Source organism: Lonchura striata, chromosome 5 (genome assembly GCF_050655825.1).
Source record: "Lonchura striata isolate lonStrDom1 chromosome 5, ASM5065582v1, whole genome shotgun sequence".
In the NCBI taxonomy this organism is placed as follows: domain Eukaryota; kingdom Metazoa; phylum Chordata; class Aves; order Passeriformes; family Estrildidae; genus Lonchura; species Lonchura striata.
The window spans coordinates 48,687,205-48,703,944 of record NC_140707.1 but is presented as its reverse complement, the minus strand read 5'-3'; the positions used below and the strand labels follow the sequence as shown (position 1 = coordinate 48,703,944).

At 40.5% G+C, this 16,740-nt stretch overlaps 1 protein-coding gene across 1 annotated transcript; it reads right to left on the bottom strand.

Moving 5' to 3' along the window:
• Window positions 1-457: 457 nt before the first annotated feature.
• On the bottom strand, window positions 458-16,359 carry FAM177A1 (family with sequence similarity 177 member A1). Its single transcript, XM_021542690.3, has 5 exons — window positions 16,179-16,359; window positions 12,022-12,198; window positions 5,208-5,274; window positions 3,463-3,560; window positions 458-2,692 (listed from the first exon to the last, which is right to left on the bottom strand). The coding sequence occupies exons 1-5, from the start codon at window positions 16,245-16,247 to the stop codon at window positions 2,480-2,482; spliced, it is 624 nt and encodes a 207-aa protein (XP_021398365.2). The 5' UTR covers window positions 16,248-16,359; the 3' UTR covers window positions 458-2,479.
• Window positions 16,360-16,740: the final 381 nt, after the last annotated feature.

The window sequence follows — 16,740 nt, the reverse complement described above, 5'->3', positions numbered from 1 at the left end:
GTTCATTAACAGAAATTAAACTGCACTAGTTTTATATCTAGTTGAAACTAATCCAAACACTTGTACAGAGGCTTTCACCAAGTTAACCTCCTGTGCAAATATTTTATGTAATCTATCTTAATTGTACAACTGAGCTACAGAAGTAGCAGTTAAAGCTGTGAAATTCTCTTAATCCTCAAGAAAGTCACCAAAATGTTTCAGCTTTCAAACAGAATTACAATAGCTCCAGGCCAGAAGTGTTTACAGTCCTGCATTATTTATTAGTTTGAGGTAGTGCTGAACACATGAGAGTCTAAGGAAGGGCTGGGGGTAAAATGATATTTTGAATTCTGGTGCCTGAATATTCAGCCAGCATGTGTGACTTACTAAAGATGAAACAGTAAACAGGCACACACACCTGTGTACAGGCATAAAGTTTCAAAGACCACAGAGTTTTAAAGGAAAATCCATAGCCAACTTCCAGTTCAAAAATTATATTAAATATAAAATAACCAATTAATGCATTTACAGAAAAATTAAACCACAGAAAAATTAAACTACTTTCATACAGTTTGCAAAAAAAGGAAGGATTAAGTTAAGGCACAGTGAGTAATACGGTATTTTATACAAAGAAGGCAGTGAGAGCATTTGTTATGCAACAAACAATAGGGAAAGGAGGTAAAAAACCCAATTGACATTAAGGTGTTGGAAGAAAAGCAAAGTATCCTTCAGCTGTCAAGGTATTAGTCAAGTTATCTGATGTTTTCTTTCTTTGATGCTATAAGAATTCCTAACAAGCTGGTTTTCCATGTATTCCACATGTGTTGAATCAAGCTCTCCTTTGCAGACATTTCAGGGCAAAGGAGTGTATTTTACACTGTGGTTAGCACCCTCTCTCTGTCTTACAATTCAGAAAAGGCAAAGAATGGAGTATCAAAACAGATGGACTAGACCTGGTAATTGAATCCTCCTCCTCAGATTTTCTGTAGTACTGGAGAGCTACAGACAGCTGAGAGGAAGAATTTGTGCTGTACAGGACATTAGTTCAGGCAGAGGGTAATCTGAAATACGTAGTTAATTCCAGAAACTAAGAGCCAAGTTACCTGGCCCGTGGTGTTACATCAGGCTCCTTAGCTGGCAGCAGGAGCAAGGCCAGGGACACATCGTGATACCCAACAACCCAATTTCACTATTTTAAACTTTTTTTTTTTTTTATAAATCTCAAGGACAGAAGTAATGTTCTACATGGTAACTAGTGCAGGTTCTCTGCTCATTTACCTACAACAGTTGTCCACAAAAATGACCAGGGCAATGACATCTGATTGTTGCAAAGTAAACCATTCACCTTCTACAAGGTACAGGTACAAGAGTCATTGCAGTAAAATAGCCTTAATTGGTATTAGATGTGGAGCTATCTGCACTTCATTTAGACAAAAATAAAATTTTCTGTTGTTGCAAGTGCAGTATCACAACACATTCTATTTATTTAAGAGAAGGAAAGAGTCATGTGTGTGGTTTTGTTGTTTCTAGTTATGTATGTATTCTGTGCTAACAGGATGGAAACCATCTGCACATCCCTTACTAGCAATTTAACATTCAACATGTAGTTTGTTTAGGTTATTCAAGTACACAGATGTGTGTCATCTATGTCCAAAAAAGTTCATAGTTCTAGACTGTACTACATAGAGTATCCAATGCACTTAATATCATTCAGCAAGACTTTAGTTTCTTTTCCAGATCACTGAGAGTATGCATTCAAGCACGTGGGTCTCTTAATTCTTGGGTTTGGAGTGAAAACATCCTACACTGCTGTTAGTTCTGAACTCTGCTACAGCACTGGATGGAGCAGCTGAGCACTATTAGCCTCCAAGAGTGCTGGTACTTGTTAGTAAGTTCTTAAGGGTGCTTATAGCCTCCTGGAAAATTGGGGAGCTTTTTACTTAAAAAAACAAAAAGTCAGTGGACCCTTTAATCTAATTAACATTAAATCTAACATTTTTCTATTGTGTTAACAACAGAAAAAAAACCAAAAACACACATGCAACAGTGACAATAAATAGGGGGCGTAAGACTTATAATTACTTTTGAGTTACAGGATATTAATTCCTATTAATCTATTCATAGAGAGCTGAGCTGCAAACAATGTGCAAATCAGGTTTTTAGAAGTCGGAAACAACACTGCCTCTGCAATGCACAGGTGTTAGAGACACAGCAAAGAAAAGACATTTCTACTTACTTTACACAGAAATTAGCTCACACATTCCATTTTAGACCAAATGTTTGTAGTGCAATTTTCATTTTAACTGAAGTGCCAATTTGGCAGAATGCCTCAGCCTTTATTAGGCAGACAGACTGAACAGACATTGCCTAGCTCTCTCCTGATCAATAAGGATAGTAGGAGTTGTATTTCACTGAACAAGCATATCCTATTTTTTCCTGTTTATAGGCAGGTTGTGATACCTGACAGTTCTTATTTCCTAAATTATACAGAGCTTTATACTTAAGGAGGGATAGGAACTACATCTTGTTTATTTTCTGCAGTGGGCGGGCAGTCTCCCTCATTTTCAAAGTTTACATTCACGAATGAAGAGCATGCTGTTGCTCCAGGCTGGTCTGTCTGGACAGGAACTTCAGCTTGTTGCTTGTTCTGCTGTTCCTGATGCTGTCTTTCTGCTTCTTCTGACATCTTGTTTTCCTGTTCCTCCTCTTCCTCCTAGAATGAGATAACCAGATTCATATGCTACTATTTACCACTTACTTAGATTAGTCTTTCCATAACAGCATACCAGTTACAATTACAAGGTAAGGACATTTGTTCCACTAGGAAACACTAGTCACTAGTTGATCATAAGATGAGGTACATTCCAGCACTCCACTCCCATTATGGGAAAAAAAATCCCCAAAAGTGAAGGCTTAAACCACATTAAACAAACAGAAAAAAGACACATATCTAGATAAGCAGTTTTAGTTAACAGCAATAGTGATAGGTCTACATCCTCTGAAGCTTTTCCAGCTCTCAATTTAAAAAATAATAAAGCTTTAAATATGTTACCTATCTCTTCTATATGAATATTATTAAGGGTTAGGTTTTTTGCCTAAAGCACTGGCTACCTATCATGTCCCATTATGCTTTACAACAAATGGTAACCTCGTACTCAATTTACCCATGAGACTGTGTTAAACAGGTATTAGAGCTGGAAAGTGTACTGCTAGCAGCCCCCTTTTACAGTGTTCCACCGTCCATCCAACTTTCTCAAGAGAAACAGAGCAGAGGTCAGGACCCACCCGTTTCTAAGACTCATGAGCTAGAGAGAAAAGGCTGATATATAAGAAAGCATTAATCATGCATCAAATGAAAACTGGAGGCAAGCTGAAATTGAGGGTCTAAAGCTTCATTTTAATGCTAGAATACAAGTTTTATCTTTTAGAATAGCAGGGAAGACAAGTTGGGAGGAATGCAAGAACCCTAGCTCACACACATACCTCTCTCTTCATTCTGTAATACTCATCAATGGCATATTGGTATTTTGGTGTGCTTATTCCCAGAACAGATGCAATTTTTTCCCCCAGGAAATCACACACTAAAAAAAGAGAGAGGTTTAAATAGGAAGAAAATTCTTATATGCAGTTTTATTATAAAAATTATCACCATCTTTCCTGAATGGTTTTCTGTAGTCCTACCTCACTCAAAAAATAATAAAAAAAAATCTGTGAGGTTAATCTCCTTATAGGCAATTATTAGCTGAATATACTAATAATTGTCTTTAGGATAAAGAATTAATAAACGGAGAGTATATGAAATTCAGTGAAAATATATATGGTGATAGTGTTTGAATTCTGCAAGCTTTGGATCTAAGTTTGTTTTGCTAGGAATGCAAAAAAAAAGGGCAAGCCTTTAGCTGAACTTTAACTGAAAATTAAAGTTAGACAAAAGTACATGGGCACCAACTGTACTGGCAGCTCAATCTAGTGGTACTAGCAAACTAGACAGTATTTATTGACATAAGCATACTTCAGGTCAATTTTAACAATGTTCTGTGTTGCATGCTAACACATTAACAAAATATTTATGTTTCAACAGTCTCAATTTTCAAGCTGTAGGCTACATTCAGTGCTACTTTGCTAAAACAGGTAGGGCACAGTCGAAAGTATGGAACAGAGGTAAGCTTCTGTCAGTTAGTTTCTTTACCATGGTGTGGCTAAAGATAACACTGGTTGAGTAAAGGCAAGCAAGAAATCAAATATTCTGCATTCAAATTGTAAATCTGCCCCCAAGATGCAAATGAGTTAGTCATCTTCAGGGAAAAAAAGTTAGAAGTCAGTCACTGACTGCTTTAATGAGCATTCACAATAACAAATTCTATAGATATCCTGGCATCCTGAGTGCTATGCAAAAGACCTGTTCAAATTACAGCCAAAACTGAAGAAGAAAGGACTGAGCTTCAAATTCATAAAGGATTTCTAAAAAAACGAAAAGCAGTATCTACCCTTGCATATGAAGAACAGATGTATCAAGGAATATAATTACCCTGTACATTAGAGAAAAAGCGTTTCTAAAAATAAGGATAGGTTAACTAGTACAACAGACTACCAAAAAATATAAAAATATTAAAAATTATGTGTACAATGACATAAACTCCATAATATTTGTGGAAAAAAACCTAATAAAAATACTTTACCTTGGAAAGAACACAAGCTGTTACAAGCATTTTTAAAACTTGGCAAAATTTTAAGAGGTCCACGAGTCAAATAAATGTCTGTGCAGTGAGTTTAAGACCTTTGACAACAGTCCTGTTTATTTTGTAACCTCAGAAGTTCATAGTACAGCACACTATGTGTTGCTGTGTGTTCTTGGGATACTTTCTAGTTGTCTTCAGAAACTGTCAGCCAGCATTCTTTTCAGGTAACATCACACAAAATGGTTCCATACAAAATCTAACAGGAAACCAATATATTCCCTTGCCAACATCAATCACCAATATGAAGAAAAAGGGGAAAAAGTGTTCATCAAAAGAGTACTTTCTATTCATTCTTCCATGCAAGAATTGTTTACTGAAAGTAAAAAAAAAAAAAATTTAGGCAGGAGAGTACATCTCCACAGATTACAGTTCAATTCATACTTCTGAAAAAACAAGTAGAACTCAAAGATTATTTACAGTCTGTCAACGTGACTTTGTGAGTTTCAAGACTCCCTTTATAGTTTACCCAAGAATTAAATAAAGCAATACCTGATAAGGTTGATGTGGCAACTCGCAGCATGTGAAACCACAAGTAGGGTCCCCAGGTGAGTGTTGTCTGCAGGAACAAGAGCACTATGAGTATGTACAGCTGTATGGCCATGGCACAAAATAACACATGCAAAACTGCAAATGGCTTGAGAAGAAATACCTGCAATGTTTCCTGTTTTCCAGCTACTACCATGTTTTTGCTTTAAAATAAGAATAGACCAGACAAGTGAAGCAAAGTATCACCATAAGATATAACTATGGTTTACCTTTGGGAACATTTCTTTCACTGCTTTTTGTTCCCCACTTCCAGACTTGGGAAATGACAAGCAGCCAACTCAATCCCTGACTAGAAAATGCTTTGACAACATTCTGAATCCATCAGGCCAAGAGGAGAAGTGAGGTAACAAAGTAGTATCTTATTACAATAATGAGTGAACTGCAAAACACTTTAAAATCGAACCAAACCTTCACACCTCTGAGGAAGAGGCTGCTTTAAAACATTTACAACCAAATAGGAATTATCCCTTGAAATTACACCTGGAAAATAAAACCAGGAGTCCTGGGGGAGGGGGAGTTAGCGCAGCTCTGAGGGAGCGATGCAGAGGCTGCCAAGCAAAGCAGCTGGGGTGAAGTGAACCATGAGGAACACACCGTGAATGAACAGGGCTCAGCTGGGGTCACCTCGAGCACTGAATGTGAGTGAGGAAGTCTCTCTGAAGAGCCTGCACACCAGGGCACACAGCATGGGACATAAACATGAGGAACTGGAGATCCGTGTGCAGCTGCAGGGGCAGGATCTCGTCAGGATCCCAGGGATGCCATGGATGGACTGAGTGCTGCTGTGGAGGGATACAGACCATTTAGGAATGGCTGGCCAGGAAGACAAAATTAATTGCTCTTTGCATGGCTGGGGTGTACTCACAGCTACAACAAAAATCCTGCAGCCTCCCCACAACCTGATATATAGATATATACACTGTAAATTAAAGATTTATAATTAAATAAATTATAAAATAATGGGTGTGCACAGGTTATGCTTTTCATCAAGGGAAGAGACTGTATCTGTTAAAAAAAAAAACTGAACAAAACCGTGTAATAAAAAGGAAAAGGGGAAAAGCAGATTCCAAGCTAATGGGGAAAAAATTGTAGGTTTTCCCATTTGTGAAAAAGCAAATTCAACTTTCACATTTAACTAAAATATGTTTATAGTTAACAGGCTGTTGTGTTCAGGAGAGCTCTTTGATACATATTTCACCCCAGAAAAGATCTCTGCAGAAGTACCTTTCTTCTGGAAAGTAGCAATTTAAAGTGTCAGCTTTTATTAAGTAAAACACATTAACTCTACTCAGCTATGCAAGTATTTATAACTTGCTGCTAAGAATTGTTTGGTAGTACCCTTTTTCTATTATCTTACTTAACAGCTATGTGTACAGGAACAACCAATATTATTGTAAATAATACAGCTACAGAAACTATCTGGTATAGCCTCAGTATATATGTACACAAGCTACTAGACTTTGGTGTTTTCCAAGTGCAGCAAGAAATTGTCTGTCAAGCCACAAACTCAAGTTGGGCAGGCTGACAAAAAGCCAGATGCTATATATTTTTGGCAGTGGATATGGAAAATGTCCTGCCAAGGTAAAAGTGTAAGCAAAACCAGCTGCTATCCTGCTTACACAAAAGCACCTCCAGCTCATTGATTATGTGCTCAGCTGGCAGAAAGGCTAACGAGGAGTTTGTTTAGTTGAAGAAGTCAAAAAAAGTGCTGGAAAAGCTTGTTGCCACAGGTGCACTGACAGGGCTCTGCACAATCCTTCATGATGAGGTGACAGGGTTAAAAAGCATTCATGCAGGGCACAGGACAAACAAGGACCTGCTGTGTGCTGTAAGAAAGAAGTTACAAGAGCCCCATAACATTTCAGAGTGAAAAGACAAGCTGAGCTTCAATGTGACAGAAGTCACACCCAGAACCATTCGAACAAGTTTGTGGTAACACAAAGGTGGGTAACAGCTGAGGCTCGGCAGACACAGAGGTTCTATTTCTACTCTTCCCCCACCACAGCTAAAAATCAGTTTGGTACACTGAAAGCTCTTCTAACTTCAGCTTTGTGGGAACCTCTGCTTTTTAACAAAGCCCAACCAGGCATTTCCTCATCCCTGACAGGCAAGGCTTTGCCAGACTCCTCAGTTTAAAAAGTAACTTTCTTTCCAGTGTCTCAAAAGGCAATATAAAATAATGAGAGGCCACTTCACAGGAAATCAACAGGAGAAAAGAGATGGTTTGGACAGTAAACCACCAGGAATAAGGGAATGCATCCAAGGCATCACCTTTTTCCACGCATTCCCCCTTTACCTCTTCAGGGTAAATTTGGATGCCTTCCTAGAGCACCTTGGAGATGGAAGCACAAACAGCTGATGTGAGGCAAGAACTGGTACTGGGGAGACTGGAACCATTCAAGTGACATGAACAGCGCTCTTAAGCAATGACTCAGTACAAATTAGTCAAATTAACCCTTGTCAGCGAAGTAGCTTTAATACACGGAGCTGGAAACTGGAAAACCATACCCAAGTCAGGTCCTACAGACCTGCAGAACCACATACCCAGACACTTTATGTCAGCTTCCTTTGGTCAGCCAGAGAAGTCTTTATCTTCAGTCTTTAATCAGCTCAAGGATGCAGCAGTATTGTATTTCTTGACAGGAAACAAGGGACAGTACGAAACACGTACACTGCTTATAGTATTTCTCCTGCAATCAGTCTCTTTAGTAGATGTTTCTACAATGTTTAATTATATTACTTAGCTATCCTGATTTTATTTTGTTAAAATGGAAAACATAATGGTTTTGACAACTAAGTTTTAAATTACAAAAAAATCTTAATGTATAATTTTAATTTAAATAGGAATGCACATAATGGATTTAATCATTGATAAAACCAAGGGGCCTCTAGTTCAATAACAGAACATGATTTTGTTTCCTAGTGTGGGGCTGCTGAAGGGAGCACACATGTTCTCTTGAATTTCCGAGTGCACCATATTCCTAAACAATCCATGTATGTATTTATTTTTGGCAGATTTCAGCCCTAATAACACTTAAACTTTCAAAGGTATGTAGGGTTTCTTTTTGTCAGAGAAAACGGCAAAATGAGAAAAATAATAATTTCCTGATTTAGAGAAAACAAAATCCTGCATTTTATAGTTAATATACACAACCAAATAGATACTTTTTCATTGTTTACTGTGCGAAGATGAAGTTTAAATTAATTTATTAATTAGTTTAATCAATGACTGTTCAATGCTATAATAGGTTCTTTTGTGTAGGCCAGAGTTCACTGGTCCTCAAGAGAGGAATTTTTGCTATTTGAAGTTAAAGCCCTTTTAACTACAGGACATCAAGATAACCTTCCTGCAAGGTTGTGTTTCAATATTTCTGAGCACTGAAGGTTAATAATATCAAATCCCTCCTGGAGCTTTGTTGTAGATGTCTTCTTGGGATGGATTCCAAAGTTGTCACACCAACAGTCACGCTGCTCACAGCTCCTCTATGAAGACTTACACTCCACCTTCTGCCTACTCATCTAACAGGTGAAAGACTTTACACCAAGTGTCCCTTCAGGGAAAACTCTTCTTAATTAATATAAAATAAAGTTTTGGTGGACAAAAACAAAAGAAAATATACATATAGACTGCAAATATCTACATTTTAGGAGAAAAGAATCAAAAATACCTTTATGCTATTAAGGCATTTGAATTTCAGTGTGAGAACTTTCAGATAATACTGAATGCTATTATCTAAAAAATCATATCCTGTGTTCTGTATTTAAAACCACAAAACACAACAGAATGCACACCCCTGTCCAACAATGTTAATGAACTGAGTGCTGACCTATAGAAGCACCAGAAGTTGTTTCAAAAAAAATTTATAACTGAGTTCTTTTTGAGAATTGCTTTGTTATGAGTAACAAGAATCCACCACACCAAGTGCTCTGGTTATGGTATTACCAAGATTTATACATGCTACTTTGCTTAGTAAGAAACACATTGGCATTGCCTGCCTAGCTCTAAAACACAATTAAACCAAGGTGCTTACCTTAAACACATTCAAAAACTGCCAGGATGCTAATACCAGCAGAGCTTTGAAATTTCACGATGGAAAGTTTCTATTCAAAATATTAAATGTGCTTTTTCTAAAAATAGACTGCTCCAGAAACAGCTATTACTTGCAACATACGTTTTTGTATCCCAACTGAGATAACAAGTTTTAGACATGCTGGTCTCAGCAAACTGACTATTTAATTGCTTTTACAGAAATCTTAAAAAAAAATAAATTTAAAAGCAGCTGTTGGCTAAAACACCAAAGCTCAGCTTGGACTAACATTTCTTCAATTGTCTGGCTCAGCTGGGATACACAAAGCATGCAGGAGATAAAGTAAGCCTCACTCAATGGCAACCCCTGCTCTAATCAAGTTCATTCTGTCCGAGGTAAAAGCAATACATAATAAGGCCTAGTGTGTGCCACAATAAACTACTTGGGTTTAGGGGGTCCTTTTATTAAAACATGTATTCAAAATTAAGGATTTAATAAACTATAAAAGGAGAATAACGCAATCTTAACTCCACCATACAATATTCTTTTTGGTATTCAGAAAAGAAATCTGTATTAGGAAAGGAGAGGAACAATCATGCAGCATTCCTGGCTGTTGTGCACACTTGAGGGCTCTTCAGTTAAGTGTCCATTTGCACAGCAGCCTGCATGTCTCTGCCCTCACAACACCTACACCAAGGCTTCTGAGCCTTCCATCACTGCATCACCATGGAATTCTTCTACTGTCAGGAAACGGCACAAGAAATTACACACATCTTGTTCCCTGATCATTATAATTGGGAACAAAAATCTCTCAGACATCCACAGATATCTGACATGACTGCCTAGTGGGGAACAGACCTCACTCTGAAGATACCTGAACATTCCCATAGTAGTCAGTAAATTTCAGAGTTCCTGTTCTTATTTGAGAAGATCCTTATGGAAGAAAAAACACCCATAGGGCCCAGCAAGGCAGCTTAACATCTTACTTGTTGTTTGTGATTACAATACAGTTCTTTTCCAACTATATAATTTGTGTGTATTTAATACTGATAATATCCTACCTGCTATCAGGCTAATGTTATTTTTTATTGTATATAATAACTGCCTACCAAGAAAGAGGGCAATGCCATCAATCCATACAAAATGCATTGAAACAGCTTCACTTGTGCCACCCCCAATCCCAACTGAATTCCCACAATCTCACTGAAGCTTAGTCCTCAACCCATCTTTTTTCTTCTTCAAGATAAAATTAATTTTACAAAGGGGAAGAAAGGTACTGCTTGACAGTCAAAGCAAACCTCTTATGGTCCACCACTTCTTCAGAAGAGCATAAGCAGAAAGTCAAATTCTTCAGTCCCTTCAAGAAAGCCAAGCTCTCTCAGAATGGATACACATATTAATAAGTACAGGGTCTACTACTGTAGAGTAAATAGAAAGCTTCAACCACAACATTTCTTAATTATGGATTCCCAAACAATGGTGCAGGAGTCATTTCAACAGCCATATCAAGTAGAAAGCAGGGCACTGTTTTCCGTGCATGCAAGGCCTCTTCTCTGAAGTGTGGTAACAAGCAGCTCCACAGCAGTGTCTGCCTCCAGCGTGCAGGCAGGCAGGAGAGCTGCTGCACAAAGCCACGACTCCTGGCTGCCTGGCTACGCAGCAGCACATCAGGGAGAACCCAGCCAGTTTGGGAGCCTCCACCTCAGTGCAGGCACCTAAGTGCAGAGAGGGCCGAGAACTCTGCCAGCAGGCAGGGAACAGGACTGCAGACTCAATTTACTGAGGCAAGGATTGCTGCAGAAGGGTAGAGGTGGCTGGGAAACAAGTTTCTGGGGTTGTCATAAAACATGAGATTGGGCATGTGGAGGGATGAAGAGCGGGATGTGGATCTTCTCTGGGACTGACTGCCAGAGGGGAGGAGCTGCTGCCACCAGAGTGGGCACGTGTGGCTGTAAGCTTTGCAATCACACTATCACTACAAAATAGTTTATCAGACAGGCCAACAGAATAAAACAGATTATGTATTTCATTTTACCTCTAAGAATAGATCCAGAATCATTGACAAAAAAGGAAAACGCATTTTAGAAGCTACAATGCACACTACTGGCTTTAATTGTTGAGACTTCACTTGAATCTGGACCAATAAAAGGAAACTCCACTCACAGGCTGAGCAACACCTCAACAGCTTACAATACAGATGAACATTACTTACAGGGACTGGGCAGGTCCTTTAAAATCTGTTTTTTATGTATCATGAGTTACACTAGTCTTCATTTATTTCTGCAAGTCATCTGTTTCTTTCCCTCCTAGACTCTTTTAATTATATCAAATTGTTGTTATGGTGACCCTAAATTACAGATTTAAATCTTCAGTGTCAATAAACACAAGGAAAAAAATGTCCCCCTTTCAATTTTATTTTAAACAACTGTATAAATCAAGGAGATACAAGGCAAGTATTAGTAGAAAGGGAAATGCTGGAGAGGACAAACTAGAACTGTGAAGAAATTAAACCCATTTCTAATTAAAAAGGCTACTTTAGTGCAGGAGAACTCCAGGACAAAACTTCCCAGTAATGCTTTCCACAGATTTCTGAGTCCATTATGCTGATAAAATTATTAGAATTTATAATACTAAGGACTGTATCAGATTTATGACACAAAAAATTAAGTATAAAATGTTTAGAGCTGCCCAGTAAACCAGAAGTAGCAATTTACAACTAAAGTACCTACAGGATCTACAGGTGGCAACAGGTCTTTTTTCTCTTGTTCATCTTCCTCTTCATCTGTGCTATATTCTTCCATTGTTTCTCCACTTGCAAAATGAATGACCCTCCTTGGAATTTTCTTTTTCTTTCCTATGACACCCAGCTCCACATTCTCAAAGCCGCTTTCTCCCTTTGAAAGTTGCTATAAAGGAAAAAAAATCATTATCTCAAGCACATGCTTCTGGAACTAGAAAGTTCCCCCCTAACAAACTTCATGAGATATTTAAAATATTTTAGATTGACTAGCATTTACAGTGGACATTTATAAGAGCTTGCCTGTAGGTAAAAGACTGAAACATTCTTGTTTGGAGATATGTAAAAACTGATCCCTTCTCTAAAAGTAACCAAAAGGTTTCTTCTGGGGGGGAAGCATGTTTCAATAAACAATTTGGTAAGCACAGGAATGTCAATATTTATTAAATAAATATTTTATATTTATTGTTTGGTTTGGAATTAATATCTAATGAAATTAATCAAGTAGTTAATAGTCTGTAGCCACCTCTTTGCAAGTTCAGACACCTCTAACACAAAAGAGAACTGAATAACTAGGTAGAAGGCTCAAGCTTTGAAAAGATGCAGGAATGAATCTGACCCTGTGGGCTTTCATCAGCAACCATGATTAGTACAAGGGACCAGGTTAAAAGGATAACACTTAGTTTTGTGGCTAAGAACATACAAATCAAGAAGTACAACGTCTGGCTGTGCTCTCAAACTGCTGAATGCTACAATGCAGCCTTTGGGTCACAAACATTTAAGAATATAAACCTCTGTTTCAAAGGCCAGTCAATAAATCTTTAGGCTAGTCACTCCTGAAGGCAGAGAATTTTAGTAAGGTTTTGTATTGCAGCTATCAAAACAGAGCCTTCATCTTGGTAGAGCTTTTAGATGCTACTGCATCAAATGCACAATACTGTGCTGAAAACACTTCTGTCATGCAGAGAAGGCCACAGAGGTTAGGAAATGCCAACCACATGTTTTTAATGTACCATGAAGGTTTTTAAAAATGCATGAGCTCATGTAATTTGAAACTGTATCATAAGGAATGACAGGTGCAGAATGTAGTGTGTGCAGAATGCAGAATGTAATGTGTGCAGAATCCAGGTTGCATAAAATGCATTCCAACTTCTTCCCTATGCAAGCCTAATGATCTCCACAGAGCACAATTCAAAATTATAAATAAAAATGCATGTTTTATCACACAGCTGTAAGACATCCCTTAATCACTGTAAGTGCAGCATCACCATCCTCATCTCTCATGCTAGATTACACAACAAAGCTTTGCAAGGCAAGCAGGCTTGGCTAGCCGGGAAAGACAGAGGGCATGGGAGAGAAAGGCAGCAGAGGGTCCTGGGGAGCAGAACCGTTTCCTTCATTCCAGCCACGGATTCTTCTCATGCCCATAGAGAAGAGGGAGGGCAGGCAGAGATCACGTGCTGAGCTCTAAAGTGTGGAGAGGCAGTACACCCATTCATCATCTCTCTGAGCCCTGTACCACTGCTTCTCAAAAGTGCAAGTCATCTCAGCCCCCCAGCACTCCTTCAGCCATGCTGGCAGGTTTCAGGCTTTTTCCTGGAGGAACAGAGCAGAATCCAGCAGCAAGTTTTCAATGGGGTAATTCAGATGAAGCAGGATTGCATTTTCAGGCAGAACCACATTTTCATGTAGAAAGACAAAACTGACTATCTGGGGCCCAGTGCAATCTCTCTGCTGTTCATCAGTCTGGGAACAGAGCAAAGCTACAAAAACACAAATGCTGAAAGCAGTGAAGCAACCTGAGCCCAGCGAGTGCTGCTTGCTGCCATTATAAAAGTGCCACTTCCCATCACTTGGTTCTGTACCTTTTTGTGCAAAAAGCACCACAGAATCAGCTTTTCATGAACATTCCACACTTCTTTATCGACATCATACAATGACACTTCTTTTCTATTTAGGCACAGTACTGAAGAGCAGTGTTTCTTGCAAACACATCATAAATATCACTGTGATTAATAACAGCAAGCAATGTGAGTCCCTCCTTAGAGAGCCTCTAAAAGCACATCTCTTCATCCGATTCTGGCTCATTTAGTGCAAATGCTTCAAATATTTTAACTTTAAAAAAATGTTTTTTAATATTTCAAGTTTTAAAAGCAAGCTTTAGTTCCCTGAACACCCAGCCCACACTCACGCTACCTACAGTAAGCAGTCCCACATAGCTGGTACAATATTTCAGACAAATGCAATAGCTCAAAACAGTAAGGATTCACCAAGGAACAGTGAATCTGGCTTCCTTAGCAATCTGGCTCAAAGTCCTACATCATTAAACAAAATAATGCATGTCACCTGTTGTTTTACTTATTACCTAGTCAACAAACCTGAGTGTGGGTTTTAGTCATCACTGGCCTTTTAAGTTTCACCTGCACAGCAATAAAAGGCAACTCTCCCAGGTACAAGCAGAAAGTTCATCACCAATAAATTTTATCTTTCCAAAACTCTGGTAATGCAGACCTATTCCAGAGTTATCAGCTAGATTCACTTTACAGCTCAAAGGTTACAGTATTTCTTGTTTGAGAATTTATACCTTTGATCTTCCTTTACAAATGTGATCTTCTTTTCCAATTTAGATGTTAGTTTTTACAAAGATCTTTCTTCTAGTGTATGGCTTTAGTCAGGTTTCTGACCTCATTTTTCTTCCACGGGCTCCTCCTTCTCTAACACATTATGTGGTCTTGAAAGACTCAGCATTTGTGGCCACGTCACAGAAGTATTTACTTTGGCTTCTATTCTGGAAACTGTTAAGACACCAAGGCTGGTCACTCTTGTGCTTCTGCCACACTAGCTAACACTCTTAAGGTACTCGGTAAACACTGTAAGGCGACTTCCACTTTCTTTTAAATGTCCTCTTGGAATTTTTCTTGGCTTTATAAATACAAACCTTGCCCATCAGGCAGTCAACGATCTGAAACTCAAGTTCCTTGTTTACCCTCTTTATATCCACTCTACCTCACCCTTTGTCCAGAAACAGAGAGAGAACAGGGAATCTTTTGACAATGCTGATACAATACCCAGCACAACAGAATTTTAGTCCACATATATTATGCCAAAATAAACAAACTACAATTAAGGACAAGGTGTGCCTGGACACCTGCAGGCAAGCTGGGAGAGCTGACACAAGTAGTATCAGGTGATGCAATAACATTAAGTTTTATGAAGGAGAAAAAAAAAAAAAGTAAAATGAAATAGGGAGACCAGTCTATTGACTTCAGCATCTTTTAACCTGTCAAATACAGGAATCCTCCTAAGAGCTTATGACCCAAAGCGCCCAAGTGTGTGATGTCCACTTTCCATGAGAAAGATGAGTAATTCACTTTGCAGAGATCTACTGACCAGATACTGCTAGTCACTAGAAGGCTGGTAATAGCTAATGAAAAATATTTCTATCAGGCTGTCTTCCTGATTTTTTGGATTATTTTCTTGGTTAGGGTTCGGAGGGGAGGGCTGTTTAGGCTTGAGTGGTTTGGGGTTTCTTCATATTGCTTGTTTTACTTTCCACCCTTGTGTTTCAACTGAAATTAAACAGCCTAAGTCTTTCAGAAACAAAAGACAGAGCCGGGGGACGACTATTAGAAAAGAGCCTCCCAAGAAGCCTTGGAAAGGCAGCACAACCGGGGAAGGGGAAGGGGCAGCGGCAGCGCCCACAGCACCAGGGCGAAGCCGAGGCCGGAGCGAGGAGCGGCCGCGGCAGGGACGGGCGACCTGTAATTAAGAGCTGATGGCCCTGATCACCTCCCACGCCTTCGCCAACTTGACAGCACGGAGAAGTGGAAACCTGTCTCACTCTAATATTCATCAGGCTCGTTTGTCAGAGGCATTGTCCGCCGACGAGCAGGAGACACCGGAGCCCCGCGCTGTCTGTAATTACAGCGCGCCGGACGGACGGGCGGACTGGCTGACAGACAGAGCGCCCCTGCCGCGGCCGGGACACTGCACCCCACCGCCACCGCGGGGAACGGGGCTCCCCGCCCGCACACCCCCGGCCCGGCAGGCCGCGGCCACCACCCCCGCCCCGGCCGGACCCGCCGCGGCCTCGCCGCGCTCCGGAAGCGGCTGCGCCCGGGCCCCGCCGCCCGCCCGGGCCCCGCTCACCTGCTCGGGCTCCATGGCGCCGGCGGCGGGCGCACAGTAGAGGGTGATGGCGGACAGCCCCTGTTCCATCCTCCCGCCCGCCGCGGCGCCGGGGGAGGGCGGCAGCGGGCCCGCCGCGGCCCGGGGAGGCGAGAGCGGCCGGGCGGCACCGCCCGTCACACCGCCCGTCACACCGCCCGCCGGGGCGGTGCTTGCGGCCCGGCAGGGACTGGGGCGCCGCTGGCACCGGCTCCGGGCATCGCGCTTCCCTCCGCAGCCCGGCAGTAACCGGAGCCGGGAGCGAGGTGGGGAGAGGCCAGAGGCGGCCGGGCTGCCAGGGACAGCCGCGCCGCCACAGAGGCGGAAACATTCCCCACTGCACCGAGGGAAAAGCACACGTCCTGGGACAACGCACACATCATCTTCCCGAAATAGCGTGAAGCCCTGCAAAATAATAGAATAATATTTTAAGAAGCAGATGGAGTTCCTTGACAGTAGTTAGGGGGCTTACTAGCCCAGGACCACCCTTGCTTAGCCTTGCAGGATTGGGTGTTGGTTCAGGCAACTCAGCCCTTTGTAAAGA